This window comes from Plasmodium malariae, assembly GCF_900090045.1.
Source record: "Plasmodium malariae genome assembly, chromosome: 2".
Lineage (NCBI taxonomy): Eukaryota > Apicomplexa > Aconoidasida > Haemosporida > Plasmodiidae > Plasmodium > Plasmodium malariae.
In genome coordinates this window covers 53204-79058 of record NC_041776.1, presented here as the reverse complement: position 1 = coordinate 79058, position 25855 = coordinate 53204, and the positions used below count along the sequence as shown (strand labels likewise).

The 25855-nt window shown below is 22.8% G+C and overlaps 3 protein-coding genes and 1 pseudogene across 3 annotated transcripts, besides 1 other annotated feature; 3 read left to right on the top strand and 1 right to left on the bottom strand.

Moving 5' to 3' along the window:
- Positions 1–6617: 6617 nt before the first annotated feature.
- PmUG01_02011200 (uncharacterized protein) lies at positions 6618–7307 on the top strand (the record flags this gene model as incomplete). Its single annotated transcript, XM_029008581.1, has 1 exon — positions 6618–7307. One exon carries the CDS (start codon positions 6618–6620, stop codon positions 7305–7307), a length of 690 nt encoding a protein of 229 aa, XP_028860127.1.
- Positions 7308–11919: 4612 nt separating this feature from the next.
- PmUG01_02011100 lies at positions 11920–13869 on the bottom strand (annotated as a pseudogene).
- Positions 11920–13869: a sequence feature (Plasmodium exported protein, unknown function, pseudogene).
- A 2489-nt stretch (positions 13870–16358) lies between these two features.
- On the top strand, positions 16359–17614 carry PmUG01_02011000 (uncharacterized protein; the record flags this gene model as incomplete). The annotated part of the gene is made up of 3 exons (XM_029008580.1): positions 16359–16372; positions 16589–16827; positions 17433–17614. The coding sequence occupies 3 exons, from the start codon at positions 16359–16361 to the stop codon at positions 17612–17614; spliced, it is 435 nt and encodes a 144-aa protein (XP_028860126.1).
- Positions 17615–21058: 3444 nt separating this feature from the next.
- Positions 21059–22725, top strand: PmUG01_02010900 (PIR protein; the record flags this gene model as incomplete). The annotated part of the gene is made up of 4 exons (XM_029008579.1): positions 21059–21068; positions 21213–21865; positions 22261–22363; positions 22460–22725. The coding sequence occupies 4 exons, from the start codon at positions 21059–21061 to the stop codon at positions 22723–22725; spliced, it is 1032 nt and encodes a 343-aa protein (XP_028860125.1).
- Between the last annotated feature and the right edge of the window lie 3130 nt (positions 22726–25855).

Below are 25855 nucleotides of genomic sequence, written 5' to 3'. Positions count from 1 at the left end.
AACTAAAATATAGAATTATAAAAATTAGTTTATACATATATATATATATATATATATATATAAATGTTATATATGGTACTTCTATTCAAATATGATGAAAGCTGAAAAGAAAAAATACCATTAAAAGATGGGTAGAGTACATGATAAGAACCTGACAATATTAGAACAATGAACTTGTTCATTTTTAATTTAATTATTTTTTTTTTTAATTATTGTTAGTAAAAAAGGAGTGTCCAAATTTATACATGGATTTCTCATATGTATAAAAAAAAAAAATATATATATATATATATCATGCTGCTAAGAAACAAAAATAGTGCATATGTTTTGTATTTTTTTTTTTTTTTTTTTTTTTTTTTTTATTTGTTTTAAAATTTATCCTCGTATTCATAGAATTTTTCTTACATTGTTTAAAATTGCACAAATAAATGTATGCATATGTTATATGTATATATAAAATGATGGAAAAAAAATATGAATTTCTTTACATAAAAAAAAAAAAAAAAAATCGTATAAAAAATTTTATTAAACATACATTTATATGTACATATATACATGAATTCTTTTTATTGTGTTATTATATTCTTTTATCATTAGTATGTCCTTTTTTTTAATTTAAAAATAATAGATTTCTTTGGTGTTTGCTGTTTTTCTCATTATTGTAAATTTTATTAGAAATATATAATTTTCCACGAAGGGGAGATATTTTAATAATATCTGTGCCAGTGTACGCATATGTATAAGTAGACTTAAGTAAACATGATGATAATACCATTAGTACCTATTTCAAACAAATTATATTTTTTTTTTGTTTTATTCTTTTAGAGGATTACTGATCAGTGATACTTAATGAAAATATATTTCTTTGCATTTTTTAGATATGCAAAAATGTACATAAAACAAATACAATAATATATGTCTCAGCAAAAATTCAAACGAAATAAATATAACCATACGTACATACATGCATAAATCGTACAAATTATTTATATGAGCATAATATAATTTATTATGTATATCTCAGTGAAAACAAATATAAAGTTACTATAAAAATGACAAAAGCAGGATAAATAATTTTTTTTTTTTTTTTTTTTTTTATTATTAATTTTGTATAAATAGAACTACCACATATTGTATCATACTACACAGTCAGATTATCAAACGTAAAAATTTTTACAAACGTATTAAAACTATAATTTTTTCAAATTTATGGTTTTATATAACATGACGCACATTTTGCTTATCCATGTTATATAAATAAATGAGTTACGAAATACCCAGAGTTTAGTTTTCCTTACTTAGAGAGACCACTGGTTTTGGGTAGGGATTACGTTTAGTTTTAGATTTTGATTTATTTTTAGGTTTAAATTTAGATTTATTTTTAGTTTTAAATTTAGATTTATTTTTAGGTTTAGATTTAGATTTATTTTTAGGTTTAGATTTATTTTTATGTTTAGATTTAGAGTTGTATGTTTTTTTTTTTTTATATTTAGGATTATACTTATTTGTATTGGTTTAGGTTTACGTTTAGTTTTGTGTTTAATATTATGTCTAGTTTTATATTTACATTTATGTTTCGTTGTGGATATATTTTTAAATTTAGGTTCAGATCTATGTTTATTTTAAGATCAAGATTTTATTTTGGGTTTGCGTTTAGATTTAAATTTATTTTTATATTAAGTTTTAGAATTAAGAATAATATTAGGTCTCGTTTTAATTTTAGGTTTAGATTTATAATTTGTTTTGATTTTAGTTTTAGGGTTAGGTTTAGGTTTAAACATGTATATGGGTTTATTTTTGTTTTGAATTTATTTTCAGGCTTCGTTTTTAGCGTAGTTTTAGATTCAATTATAATTGTAGTTTTAATTTTAGGTTTAAATCTATTTTTAGGTCGAGTTATAGTTTTGGATTTATCTTTAGTTCAATTTTAGGTATAATTTCATGTTTATGCATAAATGTTATTTTAGGATTAGGTTTTGTTCCATTTTTAGATTTAGGTGTAGTTTTAGAAATGGGTTTAAAACTTGTTTTATATTATTATTTAAACTCATTTTTAGGTTTAATTTCTTATTTAGATTTTTTTTTTAGTTTTATATTTAGATTTATTTTTAGATTTTGATTTGGATTTATTTTTAGTTTTTATATTAGTTCTAATATTAGTTGTAGTTTTATCCTTATTTTTAGTTTTTAGATCATTTCTAATTTTAGTTGTGTATTTATTTTTAGTGCTACGTTTATATTTAAATTTATTTGTAATATTTAGGTTTATATATTTGGATTTATTTTTAGTTTTAGTATTAGATTTACTTTTTAATATTGGTTTAGATATAGTTTATTTTTAGGTTAAAATTCAATTTTGTATTTAAAGTTTTTATTTAAATTTGTATTTTGATTTATTTTTAATCTTATGTTAAGATTTAGTTTTAGTTATAATTTTAGATGTAGTTTTATTTTCAGGTTTAGGAGTAGTGATAGTTTTATGTTAATGTTTACAATTACCTTTAAATTCGGATATATTTTTAGTTTTAGGATAAGGTTTAATTTTTAGAATTTGTTTAGGTTTGGTTTATGTTTATTTTTATATATTTTTTTAGGTTTATATGTATTTTTAGGCTTAGGATTAGTTTAATATTTCGATTTATTTTTAGTTTTAGGTTTATGTGAATTTGTAGGTTTATGTTTGGCAGTAGATTGATTTATAGATTTAGTTTTAGATTTGTATTTATTTTTATGTTTAAAATTAGTTTTTGTTTTAAAAATATGCTTAGGTCTAATTGTAGATTTAGTCTTATATATTTGTTTAGATTTAGATTTACATATAGATTTTGGTTTAAATATAAATTTATTTTTAGGTTTAGGATTAGGTTTAATTTTGAGGAATTGTGTTAGATCTAGTTTTTAAAATAATTTTAGTTGTAATTTTATCTTTAGGTTTAGATTCATTTTTAGGTTTATGTTTATATGTGTATTTATATTTATTTTTAGGATTATGCTTAATTTTTGGAATATGCATACTTCTGGTTTTATACTTATTTTTACGTGTAGGTTTATATATAATTTTAGTTTTAAGTGTAGTTTTAGATATTGGTTAAGTTTTGGATTAATTTTTATATTTAGGTTCACATTTAGATTTATTTTTTATTTTGGATTTATGTATACTTTTACATCTGCTTTTAGATTTAGACAAATATTTATGATCATCTTTAGGTTTAGTTTTAGGTTAATTTTTTCGTTTATGTTTATTTTTAGAAATAGGTTTATGTTTGTACTTTTTTTCTTGTTTTAGTTTCATTTGTAATTTTAGGTTTATATATAGTTTTAGATTTGTTCTTTTGTTTAGGTTTATTCTTTTGTTTAGGTTTATTCTTTGGTTTAGATTTATTTTTGGATTTACTTTAAAATTAGTATTCAGGTTTAAGTTTAAATTTGGATTTTTTTTTTAATTTTGGTGTACGTTTTTGTTTTTTGAAATATATTAGATTTAGTTATATATTTTTAGTTTTAGGTTTACTCGTAGATTTAAGTCCACTTCTAGGTTTAGGTGTATATTTTGATTTATTCTTAGTTGTGTTTTTAATTTAAGATTTATATTTATTTTTAGGTTTACGTTTAGTTTGAATTTTAGAGTTGCTTTTATATATATATTTAGGATTAGGTTTAGTTTTTTAATTTGTTTAGGTATGATTGATGTTTATGTTTACTTTTAGGATTAGGTCAACTTTTACGTTTAATTTTTCTTTTAGGTTTTGGTTTATATTTGGTATTAATTTTAGTTTTAGTTTTATTTTTATGTTTTGTTTTACATTTGAATATATATTTAGATCTTTAGATTTGCTTTTATTTTTAGTTTTAGATTTGCTTTTATTTTTAGTTTTAGATTTGCTTTTATTTTTAGTTTTAGGTTTTTGTCTAGATTTATTTTGATTTTTACTTTTATGGTTAGGATGAGTTTCTGTTTCAGAAATGGGTTTAAGATTGTTTTCGTTTTAGTTTTTGATTTAATTTTATCTCTACATTTGTCTTTAGGTTTTGTTTTATATTTGAATTTATTTTTGATTAGTTTTTAAGTTTAGTTCCAAGTATAGTTTTAGTTAAAGTTTTATATTTATTGTTAGAAGTGGTTTTAGATGTAGTTATAGGTTTAGTTTTGGGCATAGTTTTCATGTTATTTTTGTTTTTATGTACAAGTTTAGGTTTGTGTTTATTATTAGCTATATGATAAGGTTTGTTCGTATATTTATTGTCAGCTTCATTATAAGGTTATGTATTGTATATATTATAGGATTTATGATTAAGTTAAGTTGTAGGAATGGGTTTTATGTATAGTTTTAAGTGTAATATTAGGTATTTTTTTACCTTTAGATATAGTATTAGGTTTAGATCTAGTATTAGGTTTAGTTCTAGTATTAGGCTTAGATCTAGTATTAGGTTTAGATCTAGTATTAGGTTTAGATCTAGTATTAGTTTTAGTTCTAGTATTAGGTTTAGTTTTAATATTAGGTTTAGTTCTAGTATTAGGTTTAGTTTTAGTATTAGGTTTAGGTTTAGATTTAGTTCTAGTATTAGGTTTAGGTTTAGATTTAGTTCTAGTATTAGGTTTGGATTTAGTTTTAGCATTATGTTTAGAATTATTTTTAGGTTTATTATTATTATTATTATTATTATTGTTTCGTTTAATTTTAGTTTATTGTCATTATTATAGTTATCGTAATGGTTTCTATAATATATAATATTATGGTTATTGCTAAATTAATGTTTGCTTTTTTGTTGATGTTGTTGTGTCAATTATTTTTTTGTTTTTTTGTTTTGTTTAATTATATTTTTATATTTACAATAACGAAGGAAGACAAATGATAATGTGCAATTTTTTGAAGTAAAGATTAAAATGTTATAATAAAAATTATATTATATTATTACATGTAAATGTACGTATATATGTGCGCATATATATATATATTTTTATATGTGCATATCAAAAATCATCTTATTTTATTAATTTTATGTATTTTACATATGGGTAATATTTTTATACTATATTGGGAAAGTAATGTTTTGAAAAGAGAAAAAAGAAATTATGATTCATTTTTGTTAGATACTCATATATTCAATTTTAATCGTTTAAATATTTACATAAATGTGCATAGATAATGTATATACATACATAGGAAGAAAGATATACATTCGTATTATATATTATATATTACATAAGATAATTTTAATTTTTTCTTTAGAATTGTTAGCAAGAAAATTGTTGTTTTGGTGTTTTTTTGTTTATATTTTTTTGTATATATCTTTATATTTCTGCATTTTTTTATACCTTGTTTGTAGTTATTTTGAAAATTATTATTTTTTTATTGTTTTTTCGGAACAACATCAATAGTATAGATTAAAAAAAATATGGGAATATTTTTAGTTATTTCATTTTTTTATATATATGAAAATAACTCAGACAAATAATGGTATTTGAACTTTATGTATATAAAAATCATTTTGGGTTTAAAGATGTTTACCTATTTATATATATATATATATATATATATATATATATATATAATTCAATGTAAAAAAAAAAAAAAAAGGTAGAATATTTTAAGAGAAATAAGAACCTATATATTCTTGGTTTCATTGTTAGGTGAAAATATATTTATTTTAATTTTCTTTTTTCTGAGTGTATAAATTTTGTTTATTTTTCATTTTTTATTTTTATTAATATTCGTATGCCATTGTCTCTTATAAGAAAGGTAAGAAAAAAAAAGGAATTTTCCAATTCTCCAAAAACCAATATACAAGGAGAAAAAAAAAAAAAATATAAAAGATTATCATCATCAGAATATTACTATCATGAAAAATTTCTATTATGTTATTATCCATATTGTTATTACTGCTATTACTGTTATTACTGTTATTATTATTTTTGTTTATGAACTTGTAAAAGTATCGTATTTAAAAGGTGCATACAAAAGAAATACCGTCCATTTGTTGTTTATTATTCTCTGCATATTTTTTTACGCAGGAATATTAAAGAAATATTACACGTTTGTGCTGTTTTTATCTTTAAATAGAAAATTGATAAATATTTTATATGTTTGTAAGATAGTCGTTTTTTCAAAAATATATGTACGCTCTCTTATCCTATATTCCTTGAACATTTTTATTATGATTTGATAAATTATCTGTGCTTAGTTAATAAACAAAAATTTAGCATCGTTATTATATATATATATATATATGTATATATATATATATATGTATATATGTATATATATGTATATATGTATATATATGTATATATGTATATATATGCAGAATAAAAAGAAATATAAAAACATTTGCAAATGTCTAACATTAGAAGTCATAGTAGAAGAGGATACAAAGGAAAATGATCATGTGATACTAAACATATCAAATTTTTAGGTCAATGTAACAGCAGAGGAAAAATAAATATTTTAGACTTTTTTATTAAAAGTGCTTTATTTTTCGTTTTAATTCTAATATTGCACTTTGCAAATAATAATGTAATATATATATTAATACGATTTATGCACCTCAGTGATGTTATTTTTATTTTTTAAATTAGATTGTTGTACATATGAGAGTGAATATACACACACGGGTACATGCATAAGTGCTTGCGTAAGTACTTACGTGAATACGTACTTGCATGCGTACATACGTTCTTACGTTCTTACGTTCATACGTTCATACGTTCATACGTTCTTACGTTCATACGTTCATACGTTCATACTCACATGTGTGATCACTTGCTTACCTGCCCCGTTATGCCTTTTCAGTGCTCCTTCGAAGAATTCCGGGGTAACAACAAAGTTAACTTAGAAAAAATTGTACGCTTGAGCAATAAAAGATTATTACGTACAAGTAATGATGATCAAATGATGTATAGCACGAATAACCACCCGGAATCAAGTACACAAGGTATCAGGGAAAATAATATGAATACATCCAACGAACATGGAAATAATACTTGGCGGATGGCATACGAAGATGGATTAAGATATACAAATGAAAGAAGGTTTGGGTATATTGGTAATTGTAGTAGTAATTTGGTACATAATGGTTCTTACCTTGATAATATGGTACAACCTAATAGTCTAACCAATTTAAAAATTTTGTTAAATAATAATATTAGGGATAATTTTACTTATTATCTTGTGTCCTTTTTTATAGGATTAATACTTACGAAAATTGCAGATTCAGAAGTGTTAGTTTTAATTTCTGCAGCTATAGGTGGTGTATATTTACAGAAAAAATATTTGAATAAAGAGAATGTTGATTCGGCTTTTATATAAGCACCGTTAAAAAGGTGGTACATATATATATAATTACTTACGTACGTTTATGTATAATTACTTTTTTTTCAAAATTAAGGAAATTGAGAAAAAATATAATTCTTTATTGCATAATGGCAAAATTATAACCCGTTATGCATTAACCGCAGTTATTTGCTGTAAAAATGGGTCATTTCAAATATATATATATACATATGCATATATAAATTTTAATGTTCAAGAATAAAATTATACATAAGAAAAAATACTAGCTATTTATTTTTTCTTATACACGAATAAATTTAATATTTTGTTATTTAATTTGTGTATTTATAATTTCTTCTATCTGTTTGGGGTGGTGCTCCATGGTGGTTTACTATTTTATTTAATTTTTTTAACCCATTTTATTGATCATTATACGTCCTTGCCATAGGCGTAATGGATATGTAAAATGTGTTGTGTATACATACACGAGACTGTACATTTCTGTTTTTACATTTATCTATGTATGCAAAAAAAAGAAAAAAAAAAAAAAAAAAAAAAAGAAAAAAAAGAAAAAAGAAAAAAAAGAAAAAAGAAAAATGTTTTTTCTGCTACATCGGATGCTCTCTCGCACGGGTGTGAATTATATCTAATATAAATAATAATAGAGGGAAGGCCCATGAAATATTTTAAGTTTATCTGTTTAAAATAGTTTGTCTACCTTTACGATGGATGATTCCCTGAAGAATTGTTTACTTTGTTTTATTCCGTTTAATGCTGTTTTACGTTATTTGCATTTCATTTGTATTGCATTTGTATTTTATTTGTATTTCATTTATAATTCATTTGTAATTTATTTGTGTATTTATTCAATTGTTTATTTAATTATTAAGTTGTATATTTAATTTTTTATTTTTTTCATTTTATTTTATTTATTTATTTATTTACAACATGCTTTATTCTGAACACCACACAAGTAATATTATTCAAGGCCTTTAACGAACCAACGACTCAACTTTTAATTTGATAACCTATTTATTTACAAAAACGCTTTTTCATAATTATGAACATTTCAGTTCAATAAATATTCTTTTTTAAAAAATAATACTGAACATAATTCCCTTTTTATTTTTTCAAATGTTGTTTACATTATATAACATTGTATTATATTAAAAAGATAGTATAGCACATTTGAATTATACTTAAATTGATATATTAAAATGTTAAAAATTTTTTTTTTTTTTCTTTTTTTTATTACTATGCTGTGATTGGTCATATTTGTCATTCTGGTTTTTATTATTAGATATTGTAGTGGTCCAATTGGAGCAATTAATTTATTCAAAAAGTGAGTGGGAAAAAAAAAAAAAATCTTTCAAAAGGTATACCTTTCTTTTTTTTTTTTTTTTTTTTTTTTCTACTACGTTTTGAAAATACGTAGCTGTAGAAACTTGTTATGTTTTGCGTATGCATGATGTGTGTATGAGTGAGAGTAAATATATATACACCCATTTATATATAACACTGCGGAAGAACAATTGCTCATTTTTTAGGACAAAACAACATTTGCATATTTAAGTCTGTTCGTGTGAACATATTTTCTTGCCTGCTGCTGAAAAGGAAGTATCACTTAATCCTACACTTGGAAGTATTACAAGAACAGGGTCTTAATTCTATGAAAAGTTGTTTTGTACTACTTCATTTATGCTCCTATTGTAGAAAGAATATTCCGATAGGAAATAGGTTTTTTGCAAAGTGGAGATTTGCTTAAGGTTTAGGGTTCACATGAGTGCTTATAAATGTATATGTACATACATCTACATACACATATACGTGAATATTCTCCTGTTCTACAGTTGGGAAACAAAAGAGTAACTCGTGTACCACCTGCATATAATATACATATACATATACATGTATATATATATATATATATATGGTTCATAAAGAACATATAAAGGGAGCAGTTTGAACAATTCATAATTAGTATAAATTAATATATTCTAGAGCTATTAAAATATATGTCAATAAGAGAATTTTGAATGAACAAATTTTTTAAGAAAATTACTTGCTGCTGTATGTCTATATTATATATAAGCATTACCAACAACAAGGTAATACTTGCATATATTCTAAAATGATTTTTAAATTTGAACAGTTATGTTATGTAACATAGAAATGCGGAAGGGTGGATAAGGTAAATAATTTACATCTTAACGGTACACATATATAAAATAGCTATGGATGCAATTACAGATATGATATAAAAGTGCAACTTTTGGCGTGTGGCATGTAATATGATAAAATGGAAAGAATAAAATAGTTTTATGCAAAGTAGAGAGTATGAAATGAAAGTATTTAGTAATCGAATACCCTAATTATGAAAAGAGGGAAAATGAAGCTCTTATTTAGTATCAAAAAACATCTATCTATTGGTTGTAATAAATAAATAATTGAGCTTTTCACATTTCATATTTTCCATAAAACGAGGATTAAAAATACATGAGTACATAATATCTGTAGCATATGGTAACGATAAATAAGCGTTTAAAATTATAATTAAAATAAAAAAAAGCGTAATGAAAGTAATGAAAATATTTTTGTTATAATATTGCACTTAGAAAAATGTTTACTCGTATCATATACTCATTTAGGTGGACATACACAATTCACACCATCCACACTATCTTTGGGATATGGGTAATTATGGTATAAGGTTCGGAAAAATATAAAAATTGGGATCGTAAATGTAATATATGAATTTTTTAAGGTACACATTTTTTTTTGTTCTAGTTTTTACTGTACTTAATGTACCCTTAACTTTTTTTTTTTTTTTTTTTTTTTTTTTAATTAGGAAGCTTCCCTTGGATCACTGTCATTAAATAAAACAGGAAAGCGACAAAAAAAAAATTTTTAAAGAATGATTATTCATATATATATGTACATGTACATGTATGTAGGTGTATGTTCCTGTATGCACGTGCAAGTACTCCTGTTAGTACGAATAATCTATATAAGGGAGAGATTATTAAGAAAGCCCATAAAATTTATTTGGCAAATTTGGATATGATCGCGAAATCAAATAAAAAGCCAAGGCATGCAAAGTTCATCAGGTGTTAAGCTCCCCCCATAAAAATACAATATTTGGCTAAATAATAATATACCAGTATACAAGGTAAAAATGAAATGAAATATTCGTAAATGCACGTCCGGCCGAAATGTTATGATAAAATGAAATTACGAATGTACACACTACAAAGACGTGAAAACTTATACAAAAATGAACAACAATTACTAGGAAAAAACGTATATAGTGATAAAAATAGACAAATGGGATTAATGCATTTGTGTGTGCTACAAAAATTAATGAACATGAAAAAAGAAAAAAGAAATTTTGAATAAAATGTTGTCTATTTTTTTAATTTGTTAAAATTAAAAATAATAAATTTAAAAAAGGAAAATGATATCAATTAATTTATGGCAAAAGATAATTAATATTCTCACGTTTCATCAGTAATGTTTGTTCTTACAATATAAAAATTTTGAGTAAAATAAATATATTTATTTTTAACCAAATGGGCACGTACATCATTATGCTTCATTTAAAAAGGGAAAAAAAAAATAAAAATAAATAAATAGTAAAATAAATATAAACAATAAGAAAAACTACAATAGTTTAAACATCAATAAGGTTAAAATCAATGAAGTAAACATGAACATAGCGAGCAGGAATAACACGAACAACAATAATATGAACGATAATAAAATAAACGGAAATAATATGAACGGCAATAAAATAAACAGAAATAATATGAACGGCAATAAAATAAACAGAAATAATATGAACGGCAATAAAATAAACAGAAATAATAGAACGGCAATAAAATAAACAGAAATAATAGGAACGGCAATAAAATAAACAGAAATAATAGGAACGGCAATAAAATAAACAGAAATAATAGGAACGGCAATAAAATAAACAGAAATAATAGGAACGCGAACAAAGGTTGGAATAAACCTTAACGAGGAGCAAAACGTTAAGTGCAAAATTTAAGGAGCACTTTATAAATGTTCTTAATGCAGAACAATAAAAAAGGAGCTATTTATTTTTTGAAAGGGAAATATATAAATTCACGTATATTAATTGTACTTCCACAGATTAATTAAAAGATGTGAAAAATCATCAATTTTAACACACATATACACAAACATACACACACTTATGTATAAATAAATAAATATATATACATGTATATACATATGCATACGACGTGAAAAGGAAAAACGAAATAATTTTAATAAAAAAAGCTTTTTCTTAAAAATATTTGAAAAAAAATTAATAATATAATGAATTAATTCAAATATAAATGATATAATTATTGTATGGAGTAAAAAAAAAAAAAAAACAAAAGGATAAAACAAAATAAAAGCGTCTTTATTTTCCTATGTTGAAAAATTAAAAGGCATTCAATTCTGGAATCATACATTCTGCATACATGCATAAACATAAATTTCGAATACATACATGTCCTTCCTTTATCGCTACACTGTGAACAATTTTAAAATTTCTCTACTTAATACTTCAAAATTTAACGATTTGCAAGCTAACGATTTGCAAGCTCAGAGTTACATATACCTGGCACTGTTATATTTTTTAAAGGACATTACTTATATTACGACTCTTTGCATTATTATAAATTTTATTAACTTTATAAAGTTTATGCGAAAGGTAAATTATCATTATATATGTAATAAAAAATAATGGAAGTGCTAAAGAAATATAATTTTTTGCAGCAAATATAAATACAAGCAAGGTGTTTATAATGAGTGGCATAAAGATTTTAAGTCTGTTCATAAATCCTGTTAATTTGTTTCCTGTACCTCCTCTTCTATTCACTAAATTGCTACTCTTATTTTCTGGTGCAAATGCATTAAATATTTTTAACTCGATGCTTTTATCAAATTCTTTTAAAAATTTCATGAATTTGGAAAATGAATTATTTTTTTTTCTATATCTCTTTATCTCAACATAAAATTTTGGTTTTCTTACTTTATGTGGTACTTCATTATAATTTTCTTTTTTTAGAAAATCAATTACTAGTTCAAAATTATCTCGTAATTGGGATGAATAAAATTCCTTATTAATGTCATCATAATCTCTTAAAACTTCTATTAGTTTCACAAATCTGTTATTATTCTTTAAGGTATTAACTCTCTTATCATTATTTTCTATATAATTTGTTAAATCGAACCCCTTTACAGACCTTCTATCATCATCTTTTAAACCATCATACCATCGTTGAAACGTTTCTAAATGATCTGTTAAATTATCTCCCTTTTCAAATTTCCTACCCTCATTTTTCAAGGCATCATATCCTTTTCCTGTATTTACTAAATAGTTTACAGAATCAGACAAAGCATAAGTTTTATTACCACAATTTTTTGTATTATCAGACCCTTTTCCTACATTTACTAAACAATTTATAGAATCAGACACAGAATTATCTCTAGAACTATCATATTTTGTAGCATCTGAAGCTTTTCCTGCATCTACTAAGCAGTTTATAGAATCTGACACAGAATTATCTCTAGAATCATCATATTTTGTTGCATCTGAAGCTTGAATTTTCTCTAGACATCATGATCTACAGATACATCTATCTGACACAGAATTATCTCTAGAATCATCATATTTTGTAGCATCTGGAGCTTTACCTGCATTTACTAAACAGTTTACAGAATCAGACATATCATTAACTTTAGTACTATCATTTTTTGTATTATTAGTCCCCTTTCCTGCACTTACTAAACAATTTACCGAATTATACCATGATTTAAATTTACTATTATCGTATATTAAAGCGGCATGCATTTGTTCAGAATTTTCTCTCTGCTTTAACCCATTAAATTTTTTTTTTAAATTATTATTTTTGGCAATATCAAAATTACATCGATTTGTTTTTTTACTGACATAAACGTCATTGTTATTATTACTATAATGATTATTATTACTATAATGATTATAATTACTATAATGATTATTATTACTATAATGATTATTATTACTATGTTTGTTATTATCGTAATTATAATTATTACTATAATTATTATTGCGTGTTAATATATTTTTCCTTTGTTGAAAATTATCATTATGTTTGTTTGATGAATTCACATAATAGGATTTTACTGGTCCATAATTTGGTTGTACCAATAATTCTGTCTGTCCAACTAGTAACCTACTACATCTTACATTATTAACATTATTATTTGTGTTGCCAGATTTATTCCATGACTTTCTATCACTAGTGGCCTAAATGTTCAGATAAAAAATTCAAATATATTTATTTAAAATATTTTAATATATATATATATATATATATATATATATATATATACACATAAAACAGTTCTATAAATTTACGAAAAAATATATTTTTTTAAAATATATTCATCGAGCAAATTAACAAACAGGGATATAATTAAATAAAAAAAAAAAAAAAAAAAACCTCTACTGTAATTATTTTTAATATTATACATTGTTGGAAATGTGCCACGCTTTAACTAACAGGGTAAACGTTAAAATGTTAATAAAATACCTTAACATGTTCATATTTTTTTTAATGGAATATATTCAAAAATTTGCTAATATTTTTGCAACACAAATATATATTCACGTACATCTGTATATGCACATACGTACAAGTACATCAATATATATATATATATATATGTAAGTACATGCCACTTTTAGATTTATATAATATTTCAAAGATCTTCGAAATATTGTAGTTTTTCCCTATACTATTTTACTTCTTCAAAAATTAAAAATATTTTTCTCTTTTTTGGTTTAAATAAAAATATAATAAAATGTTTTCTATTATAATGGAAACAATGAATGAAAAATAAAAAATATATTTACACTAAATTATTACATATTATATAATAAGTATAAATACGTATAAATACGTATAAATACGTATAAATATATATATAAATACTTATAAATATATAAATACATATATATACATACGATGTATATAAATATTTACATCGACATTAATGTACATTAATAAACTAAATTAATTTTAAAATTTAAGGAAGTTAGGGAATTAGGAATTAAAATAATTGTCGAATTATTGCAAGGTGTTAAAGAAAATCAACTTTCCAATAATTTGATAATAGTAAATTTTGGCATGTACATATATATGTATTTAATGAATGGAGCAATATGTTTAAATAAAGAAATACATGCATTTTATTATAATATACAGTATTTAGAGTAATACATAAATTATAAAAGAAAAGAAAATACAATTTTTTGAAAATGCATTTTATTTGTTTTACTTATGGAGCACTCAAACATAGTAAATAATTTTTTAAAAAATAATGGTATTTTTTATTATAACCCTTATTTTTGTCGTGTAATTTTTTTCCTTTTTTTTTTTTTTTTTTTATAAACGTATATTTTCACTATTATTATCTTAATAACTACCAGTAATGTTATTAATGCATATTATATTATATATATATATATATATATATATATATATATACATTTATACGTATGTAAAAAATATAGCGCACTTATGAATTGCCATATCTTGAACTATAAATGCACGACTGCATGAAAACTTAGTAAATTTTTTTAGTTAATTTGAATCATTAAATGCTGTGAAAAAAATATAAAAATTAATTAAAATATACCTTCTTTTAAAATTCTACATTTTGTGAAACATAAAACTTATGAGTGCATTTTTTTTTTTTTTTTTTCTCGTTTTTCTTATTTTATTTTTCTTTTATAATTGAAGAAACACAATCTTAGTGTTATGTGTAAACAAAACGAAGTACACATTATATAAATGTATATATATGTACATGTATATATATGTACATGTATATATATGTACATGCATAAATATGTACATGCATAAATATGTACATGCATAAATATGTACATGCATAAATATGTACATGTGTAAATATGTACATACATAATTATATGCATGGATAAAAATGTGCATACATATATGCACATATATTTATACGTGAAAAGGTTAAAATGCATGAATATTATTGTAAGAAAAAGAACTGCTAAGTGGAGAATTTCAACATGCGCGGTGCTTTTATATTACCATATATAGTCGTATATATATACATTTATATATACACATATATATATGTATACATATTTACATGTTAACCTTATTTTTTTATCCTTAAGAAATGTGCAAACCGAAATGGGCAAAAAAATAATAATAACAGAGTAATAAAACGGGGCTAATTGATAAGTAATCATTTTATAATAGTTCAAATAAAGTTTCTATAAACCATACTTCTATAATGCAATAAAGGGGGAAATAAATTAATTAAATTAAGTAGGGTAGCAGTATTACTGTATGTATATATGTACGTATATATGTATATGTACATATATATAATAAATTAACCGCTAAACCGTATGTTATATTTTAAAAAGGAAAAAGGTAGGATATATCATATTATGATGAAAATAAAATAAGTATGTTAAAGAAAACGATTTTTACATAAATGTATTTTTGGGTCAACAGAACTACCCCATATATTTTATATGATTGAAAATAATAATTATATTTTGTAAATTTACCATATGATATGCTTATAGAAAAAACAGAATTACTTAAGCATCTCATAATCATATTGGAACGTTAAGGATTTGTTTAATTGCTGTAAAGGAACATCATCCTGTTTTGTTCACTGTCCAATGCTTACTGTTCTTTCCTCACCGATCCACGAGTACTTTTGTATAGTATATTTATGCGCGCCTACAACCTCGTATATATAACAAGCAACTTACTTTTTGCGGTCTATAAAATTTGGTTGTAACCCCCTTTAGTTTTCTGCTTGACAATTTTATTAAATTCCTCAGTTCGTCAATTCGTTCTATTTACAAGAGCAAAAACAGAATATTTAAAAAGGTGTACCCTTTTTTTATGCACAGTTCATAATATATTTTGAACATGTAATTTTTGTCTTTTTATAATTACGTTTTTAACAAAGATATTTATGTATTGCACATTTCAGCAGTGGTTGTTCTTTTCTTTTTTAAAAAGGAAAATGTTATCATTTAGGTGGGAAGAAGCGCATATGCGCCCGTATGTATACACATGTATGTATACACATGTATGTATATATATATATATATATATGTTTGTATGTACCATTCTAGTTATGTGTGTTCATATATTTATGTACATGGACATATAAATATTTACATATTTTAACACCTTTCTACAATGCGAATAATAATTTTTTTTTTTTTTTTTTTTTTTTTGGATTTGTTATAGTCTTGGAAATAAGTCAGCAGCAAATGCTGTATCAAATGCTGTATCAAATGCTGTATCAAATGCTGTATCAAATGCTGTATCAAATGCTGTATCAAATGCTGTATCAAATGCTGTATCAAATGCTGTATCAAATGCTGTATCAAATGCTGTATCAAATGCTGTATCAAATGCTGTATCAAATGATGTATCAAATGCTGTATCAAATGATGTATCAAAATGGAGTACTATTATGCGTGTGAGTGAAAATTAGACATATTAATATCCACAGAAAATAGTAAAACTTATGATAGTAAGAAACTTGTTGATTATTCTTTAATGGTATTATAATTTTTCAAAGGAATAGAAGATAATATTAACAAGGTAGATAAATAATGAAATTTTTGGAATAAAAACATAAAGTGGTGTATTTCTTATTACTCGTGAGTAGCACAGTAATAAAGCTTACATTAACGTTATCGGTACAATTATTATAATCAGCATATCAACGTTTCTATTCCTAGAGAATAGCGAAATAAAGGGGTAAAAAAATATAGCAATATTTCTTATTTGCACAAACGGTAAAATGATGATAAGTGTATTGTACACACCGCCTAATCAAAAGAAATTGAACGTATTTAAAATAAATGAAAAAATAAATGGAAAAAAGAAAAATATTTTATATACTAATTTTAGAAATAATTAAGGAGCCACTAACACTAATATGGTAACTATGATTAGAAATATAAGCTACTAAAACAGCGGCATTATGATAGTTCCTTAAAAAAAGAGGATTACTGAGGGTCCTCACTATTGTGAAATAGTATAACCATGTAACCATAAAATGAACTTGAAAACGGAATTTAAGTCAATAAGAAAACAGCTAACATGATAATTAAAGTAATGGACAATGGAGTAAAAGTAATTGACAAAGCAAATGATAAAGCAATTGATAAAGCAATTGATAAAGCAAGTGATAAAGTAATTGATAAAGCAAGTGATAAAGCTATTGATAATGCAATAGTCAAGGTAATAATTAAACGGATTTAGCATTAATGATATTTGATGGTGGGCTTCTGTATGGTAACCCCCCCCCTTACCCCTATAATAAATTCGAAACATGAGATGAACAAAAATAAAAATTAACTAATAAGCAGAATTGTGTATTCTATATTAAAAAAAAAAATAAATAAAATAAATAAACTTTAGGACAAATATAAATTATAAGCAAATAATTAAACGCATTATGATGCAATAAAATGTATGATTTTAATTTTTTTTTTTTTTTTTTTTTACTCTATTAAAATAAACTTTATCATTTCATGGCGAGAATAATAATGGAAAATCAGTGGTGTATATAACCCCCGTCTGCCTTGGAATAATGAAAGCAAACAGAGTGCACACGTTGGGGCAGTACAACAAAAAAGAGATCAAAAAATAGCTCAAAATAGTAGTGTATATATATATATATATATATATATATATATATATATATATATATATATATATATATATATATATATGCATACATACATGCAACATTAACACATGTTCACTCTTATTCGTACATTCATGAGAAAGGGAAACATCATTCCATACATGAACAGTAACAATAATAGTAAAACAATAGTAACAACAATAGTAATAATGATAGTGCTAATATCGGAAGTACATTTCATCTACCTTTTTTTTTTTTTTTTTTTTTTGTTAAGGTATAACCCAATTTAACATCCCAAATTTTAAATTAATTATAATATTGCAATAGCATCGAAGTTGTACTTATAGTGTTAAATTTTTACATACGGGTTAGCTATTTTAGGTCAAAAAAAAAAAAAAAATAAATAAATAAAAAAATAAAAACATATGTACATATGTGCATATATGTACATGTATATATATATATGTTTACATATGGGTATATATTTTTTTCAAAAGTTCGTTATTAACCTTTTCCTACTACGTTTGGTGTAAACCATTACTAAAAGGTAGTTAGACTTAGCTGTTGACGTGTGACTTAACATACATTAAACAAATTTAATATCTTATGCAAGATGGTAATGATTTATGTTTCATTTTAAAACAATTTTGTGAGAAAAAAAAATAAAAATAAAAATAAAAAAAATAATAAAAAATGTTATAGGAACTAATTAACACATTTTGACGATAAATATATAATTCTAATTTTACTTTATTATATGGAGCTATTTTTTTATTTAAATTTGCAACGTCAGAATGTAAAAACTGCTAACTTTTTCTTTTTCTTTTTTTTTTTTTTTTTACTATAACTTTGAGACAATTGGCAATGCATTATGCAAAACCTTTTCGATGAAAAAATTTGACACAACTTTCTTATACATATATAAATATATATGTATGCATTTATAAGTATTCATATATATGTTCATGTACATATAAGTACGTATAAATATATATCTATGTATATATAAGTACCCATATATATGTACATGTTCATGTATATACGTAAAATATGAATGTAAACTTATATATACAGCAACTGGGGGCGTAAAAACAGCGCCTATTCGCAAGGATAACAAACTGGCAGTGGAAATGTTAATATAATAATAATAAAAAAAAAAAAAGAAAAAGAAAAAGTTGTATGTTGCCTCGTAATAATTGAAAAATTGAAGAATAATTTGAAAGTGAGTACATAAAATACTTCAATTATGAAGTCCATGAAATTTTTTTAAATTATACAAAGTTCGATATAATTAAGGAAATTACTAGGACATAAGTGCATAACATACATACATACATACATACTTATATATTAATAAATAAATAAATAAATAAATATACATATATATATATATATATATATATATAATGGTACTATGCATATGGAAAATATATGTACGTTTACGTATTCTTTTTTTAGATATGGCAAAAACGAACATTTCCCATTATTTTATTATATATATAAAAATATATTTTTTCCACTTAGGCCCCCCAAGGGCTTGTTTTTAAATATTGAATAATTATTTATGTACTTTTTTTTTTTTGACTGTTAAAGTCTCCCCCTTTTCTTTTATTCGAAATTTAATATTATTCTATTATTCTCCTGTTCTATTTTTTAATTATTCTGTTATTTTACTTTTTAATAATTCTATTGTTCTAATTTTTTTATTATTCTATTTTTTAATTATTCTGTTATTCTACTTTTTAATAATTCTATTGTTCTAATTTCTTTATTATTCTATTTTTTAATTATTTTATAGTATTCTTTTTTTTAATTATTCTATAGTATTCTATTTCTTAATTTTATTTTTTTATTAATCTATATTTTTTTTTATTTTGCATTGAACGATATAGGAAAATTGATCGTTGGTAAATCAAACTGGCATAGTATAATATGTAGTATTTATTTATAATTTAGAAAAATAAAATTAGGAGAAACGATATTATTTTCATTCATCTTACTAATTTTTTGAACAAAAAAAAGAACAAAAATTAATAGTTAAATAAAGCATGTTTTATATAATTTATTTATAATCTAGTCATATATATTTATATATATTTTTATATATTTATATATATATATATATATATATATATATATATATGTATTTATATATATTTTTATATATTTATTTATGTAAATTTTGATTAAAACTTATCCTAAGGGAGGAAAAAATAATGTACATATTTCAATAGATGAAATATCATATATTAATTAACAGATAGAACAAAAAAAAAAAAAAAAAATATAAAAACTGGTTCTACTGTTATGTAGCATATATTCATATATGCATACGTTTATATGTACGTGTATGCATATATTAATGCAATTATATTTATTATAATTATTTTATGAATGAAAAATTGAAGCAGTTATATTTGACTTCTGCATTATTTATTCATTGCTTTTGTATATATAGTAGTTAATTAAAAAAAATTTTTTTTTTTTTTTTTGTTTAAATTAAGGTTCTTTATAGTTATAATGATATATAATGAAATAAAATATAATATGAATGACACAGTTACACCTTAGATCTATATTAATAATTAGGATGTAGCTCCTGTTTTGAAATATATATATATATATATATGTATATGTATATTCTTATACATGTTTATTTGTGTTCATACGTTTATATGCCTAAATAGTGAAAAAAGGTAAGTAGTACCAAAATAGGGGAATACTGTTAGTTCTTATCTTATAACTTTTATGTATTAATAAACCATCCCACACCCCCCAAAAAAAAAAAAAAAAAAAAAAAAAAAAAGAAGCATATTATTTTATTATTTAAACATGTCTAAAAAGAAAGGGCCAAGTCCTATTGATCTTTTGAAAAAGAAAGTATAGTTCCATTTTTTATTGAAATTGTTACAGTTTGTTTATTTGATTATATAATCGCCGTGTAATACAGGAAAATGTATATATGAGCAAAGCAAGTACATACATATATTTGTTCTATGTTCATTTATTTATTTGTTTTTACCATTTTTTAGTATCCTTTTTTGAAAGCATGGCCCATGTATCCAGGTAACAAACAATGTTTAGTAAGACTAATTTGTTGTTATATAAGCCGAACAAAATATTATAGGGTTTGTATTTAAAAAAAAAAATTTATATATATATATATATATATATTTTTTTTTTTTTTTTTTTTTTTTTTTTTTTTTTTAGTATATAATGGAACCATTCAGTTGGGAAATATTGAAAATGAAGAAACACATGAAGCATGGATGGACTTTGTTAAATGGTTTTATGATAGTGGAAAAACTTCTGTAAATTTTTACGAAAACCAAGATAATGAAAATTTACCTTCAGGTTTAGAAAAATATAGAGTTACTCAAAATTTAGATAATATTTTAAATAATCATGATAACTTGACAGATTTTTTAAAATTACATTTTTTTTCTAAGAATGTTGGTTATATTCAAGATATATTATCATATCAGGGTAATAACTATTACAAAGACAGTTGTAAATTTGTAAATGATTGCCTTGATATATATAGAAAATTTAAAAAAGAATTTTGTAAAAATTCACTGGAAAGTGGTTATAAAAGTAGTGCCGTGTGTAACGAATTGTACATTTTTTCGGATAGATATGAGAAAACACTCTATAGACCTTTGAAATCACATAATAAAATGGGTTCTTTAATAGAATTTGAAGAAGGGGCTCAAGTAAGATGTTCACTAGATGATCCATTATATAAACGATTTGTTTGGAGTTTTTATAATGAACAAACATCTGAATTAACACCTTTAGGTAATGTTGTGGTCTCATTACTCTTTTTGTTTGGAATTTATTTGGCTGGTTTCGTTTTGTATAAGGTAAGTGAAAGTTTTGCAGCAAATTGTGGATATACTGCGCGGAAAATGTATATATATATATGTGTATCTATCTATCTATCTATCTATATATATATATATATATATATATATATATATATATATATATATATATATGTATATATATAAATTTTTAGCAAAAGTTGTACTACCATACATAGACTGCACATTTAAAATTGGGCAGTTCTTATCCAATTTCGTTATTATCATTTTTTATCCATTTTTGTCATATCCAATTTCGTTATTATCATTTTTTATCCATTTTTGTCATATCTAATTTCATCTTAGCATTTTTTATCCATTTTTGTCATATCTAATTTCGTGTTAAAATTTCTTTTCTTTTCTTTTTTTTTTTTTTTTTTTTTTGAAAAAATCAGTTTACCCCATTTGGGAAACACATTAATCCAAGATTACGAAGGAAATTAAAAAGGGCCTGGCACAAGGTAGAAAGAGATTACGCCGAACAAATGCTTAAAGATGGTAATGATAATGAGCAGCCCCCACAGGAGAGCACTATGTCCATTGATATGGATTATTTCCCTCGTAATTATATGAAGGCAGAATATAAATAATTAGTTAAGTTTCATTTGGTACAAGTACCAAGTGGTCATATACGCAAAAGTGGAATTTTTGAGGAAAAGGGGAAAATGCTAAAACTGGTAAATTTTGACAAATTGGTAAATTTTGACAAATTGGTAAACCTTGACAAATTGGTAAACCTTGACAAATTGGTAAACCTTGACAAATTGGTAAATTTTGACAAATTGGTAAACCTTGACAAATTGGTAAACCTTGACAAATTGGTAAACCTTGACAAATTGGTAAACCTTGACAAATTATGAAGCGTTAATGTAATTTGCACGTAACTGTAACGTATTTATAAATTATGCAAAGGTACCGAAATAGAAGTAAACGTGAATACATGGTGTGTAAACGTGGAAGGAAAATAATATATACATATACGCACCTATGCACAAGTATATGTACATACGGAAGCGCGTTAATGTATTCTTATGGACAAATTAGAGAGCATACCTTTACGAGTAAAATGCTTATTTCAATTTCCTGTTTTAGTGGAAAAAACCAATAATGCTTAGACTTGTATCCCTTTACATATATGTATGTGGCTATAGTGTCGTGCAAAAAAATAAAAAATAAATATAAAAATATAAATATGCATATGTATATATACATATATATGTACCTTGCAGTATAACAAAAAGATATTCTTAAATATACGCAAAAAAAAAAAAAAAAAAAAATTAAATATGTTAAAATGGATTTTATTTATGTGCACATAATAATTTGTAAAAAATATTTTCTTTTGTATTTTCATTATGTTTATTTGTTATACTTCCCATTAATTTAGCGCGTCATTTTTACGCTGTTTGTTTTGTCGTTAAGATATTTGCTTTCAACTTTTTAATGTATACATACATATATATATATATATATATATACATATACATATATGTACGTATGTATATATGTACGTATGTATATATGTAAACATATATGCACATGCTTCTTTCTTGCATAGTTTATTTGCGGCGTGAGCAACTTTCACGTTACGATTTACGCATATCAGCAAATTGTATATATTTTACGTTATCATTTATAAAATTTTTGCACGTAAATATAACAATATAGCTGCCAAAAAAAAAAAAAAAAAATATATATATATATATATATATATATATATATTTAATTGTAGCTCAAAAAAAAAAATATATATATTTAATTATGTTGGAACAGTTTTCATCATACTTAAATATTATGTCCTTTTTTTCATTTGATGGCATTGTTTCGTTTTGCCATGTTTCGTTTTGCAATGTTTCGTTTTGCTCAATTTTGTTTCAATTTTTTGGTTGAGTTAAATTAAAAAAGTATGCCAATTCTATAAATGCATTGTAAGTATAATGATGTACCCTTATTTTGATATAATTAACAATTTTTACTTATCCGAACATTCCACATAAAATTGGACAAAATACAAAATGAATAAATTCGTATTTATTTTGTTTAGTATGGTGTTTTATTATATCTTCCATAGGACACTAACATTGTACGTGTATATATACATATTGTAGTGCTGATTGTGAAGAAATTAATCCATTTTATTTTCTCAAAGTAGATTAAATTAATTTGTTTTTATAGAAATGATATAATATGATTAATATTATCGAAAAAGGGAAGGGGAAAAAAAAAAAAAAAAAAAAAAAAAAAAAAAAAAAATAATGTCGACAAAAATATTGATACTTAAAGTTAATTTATTATTTTTTTATTTTTAAGCAAAATGTCGTCATGTTTATTGAAATGATTGTCATTGAGGTTGAAGAAAAAATAGGTTAATAAAGAATAACATAATGAAATGGTATAAATAATGAGGAAACAATTTTTACTATTTTTAACAACTATTATTTTTATTTAACCAAGGAATGTTAAAAAAAAAAAAAAAATAAAGAAAAAAAAAAAAAAGAGTGCTATTATTATGAATTATACTAATTCTGTACATTTTATTACATCATACATTATATGTTATTATAACACAATGAATTATCATTTCTATTATTATATATATGATAATCTATTATTTTTGAAATAAAAACTGTGCGATAAATTTCCCAATTACGTTTTTTTTTCCCTTTCTTTTAAAAATAATTAAAAATGAAGGATTTCGCTCCCCCCCCCCTACCAAAATAACGTATTTTTTATTTATTCCTTTTTTATTATAAAATAAATAAATTATAATAAATATACTATAAATTTTTTTTTAAGTTCGAGGGTCTATAATAACACAAAAATTTTCTATATTTATTACGATATTTTAAAGGGCTTATTATACAGGAGAAAACAAAAAAAAAAAAAAAAAAAAAAAAAAAAAAAAAAAAAAAAGAATATATATTCACATTATGGTAGAGTTTAAAATGGGAGCAGTACATAATACATAAATATAAAAATATATATATTATATATATATACATATATAAATGTACAATAATTTTACGTAGACCATTTAAGATAATTAAAATTTATCTAAAAGGTATTCAATATACATTTTATCAATTGGAAAAATATTTACGTTAAATTGTTTGAGACAGTATATAATATATATGAAATATTTTTTTTATATCGTTAGTTAATAACAATTTGTAAAAGTTTGTCAGACATTCATTTCTATTATATTATTACTATTCTCATAATAAATAAAAAAATTTATTCTTTTTCAACATAACAGATAATTTTTTAAATGAGAAAAAAGAATACTCGCTGGTACGAACTTTTATTTGGCTTCTTTAAATACATGGAAATAAAAAAAAAAAAAAAAAAAAAAAATACCATTTTATTAATTACGACTTTTTCAAAATGAAACAATTAAAATTGAATAAGTAATACAGTAGTAGTTTACATTTAAAAAATGGTACAACGGGGTAATTTTGTTCCCCCAATGTTATATATATATATATATATGTAAATATATTTTTTATTTATGACCCGAATGATATTTTTGAAGGGATAAAAACAATATTTTTTACTTGAAAAATACATATTGTAAGGGCTAATTTACATTATATATATTTGCATATACATGTACATGTAGATATATTTATATATACTTATAAATGCATATGTTTAATATAATTTTTTATGTTCAAGTTATAAAATATATGCTGTTCTATATTTTGTTGTGCCTTCGAAAAATGGAATAAATATATTTATTATGCTTATATAATTTTTGTATGTGTATTTTATTAAATGAAAAATGTACGCAATAATATTTTCCGATGAAATATATACATAATATATATATATATATACATACATACATACATACATACATACATACATACATACATACATACATACATACATACATACATACATACATACATACATACATACATACATACATACATAACATACATACATACATAACATACATACATACATACATAACATACATACATACAT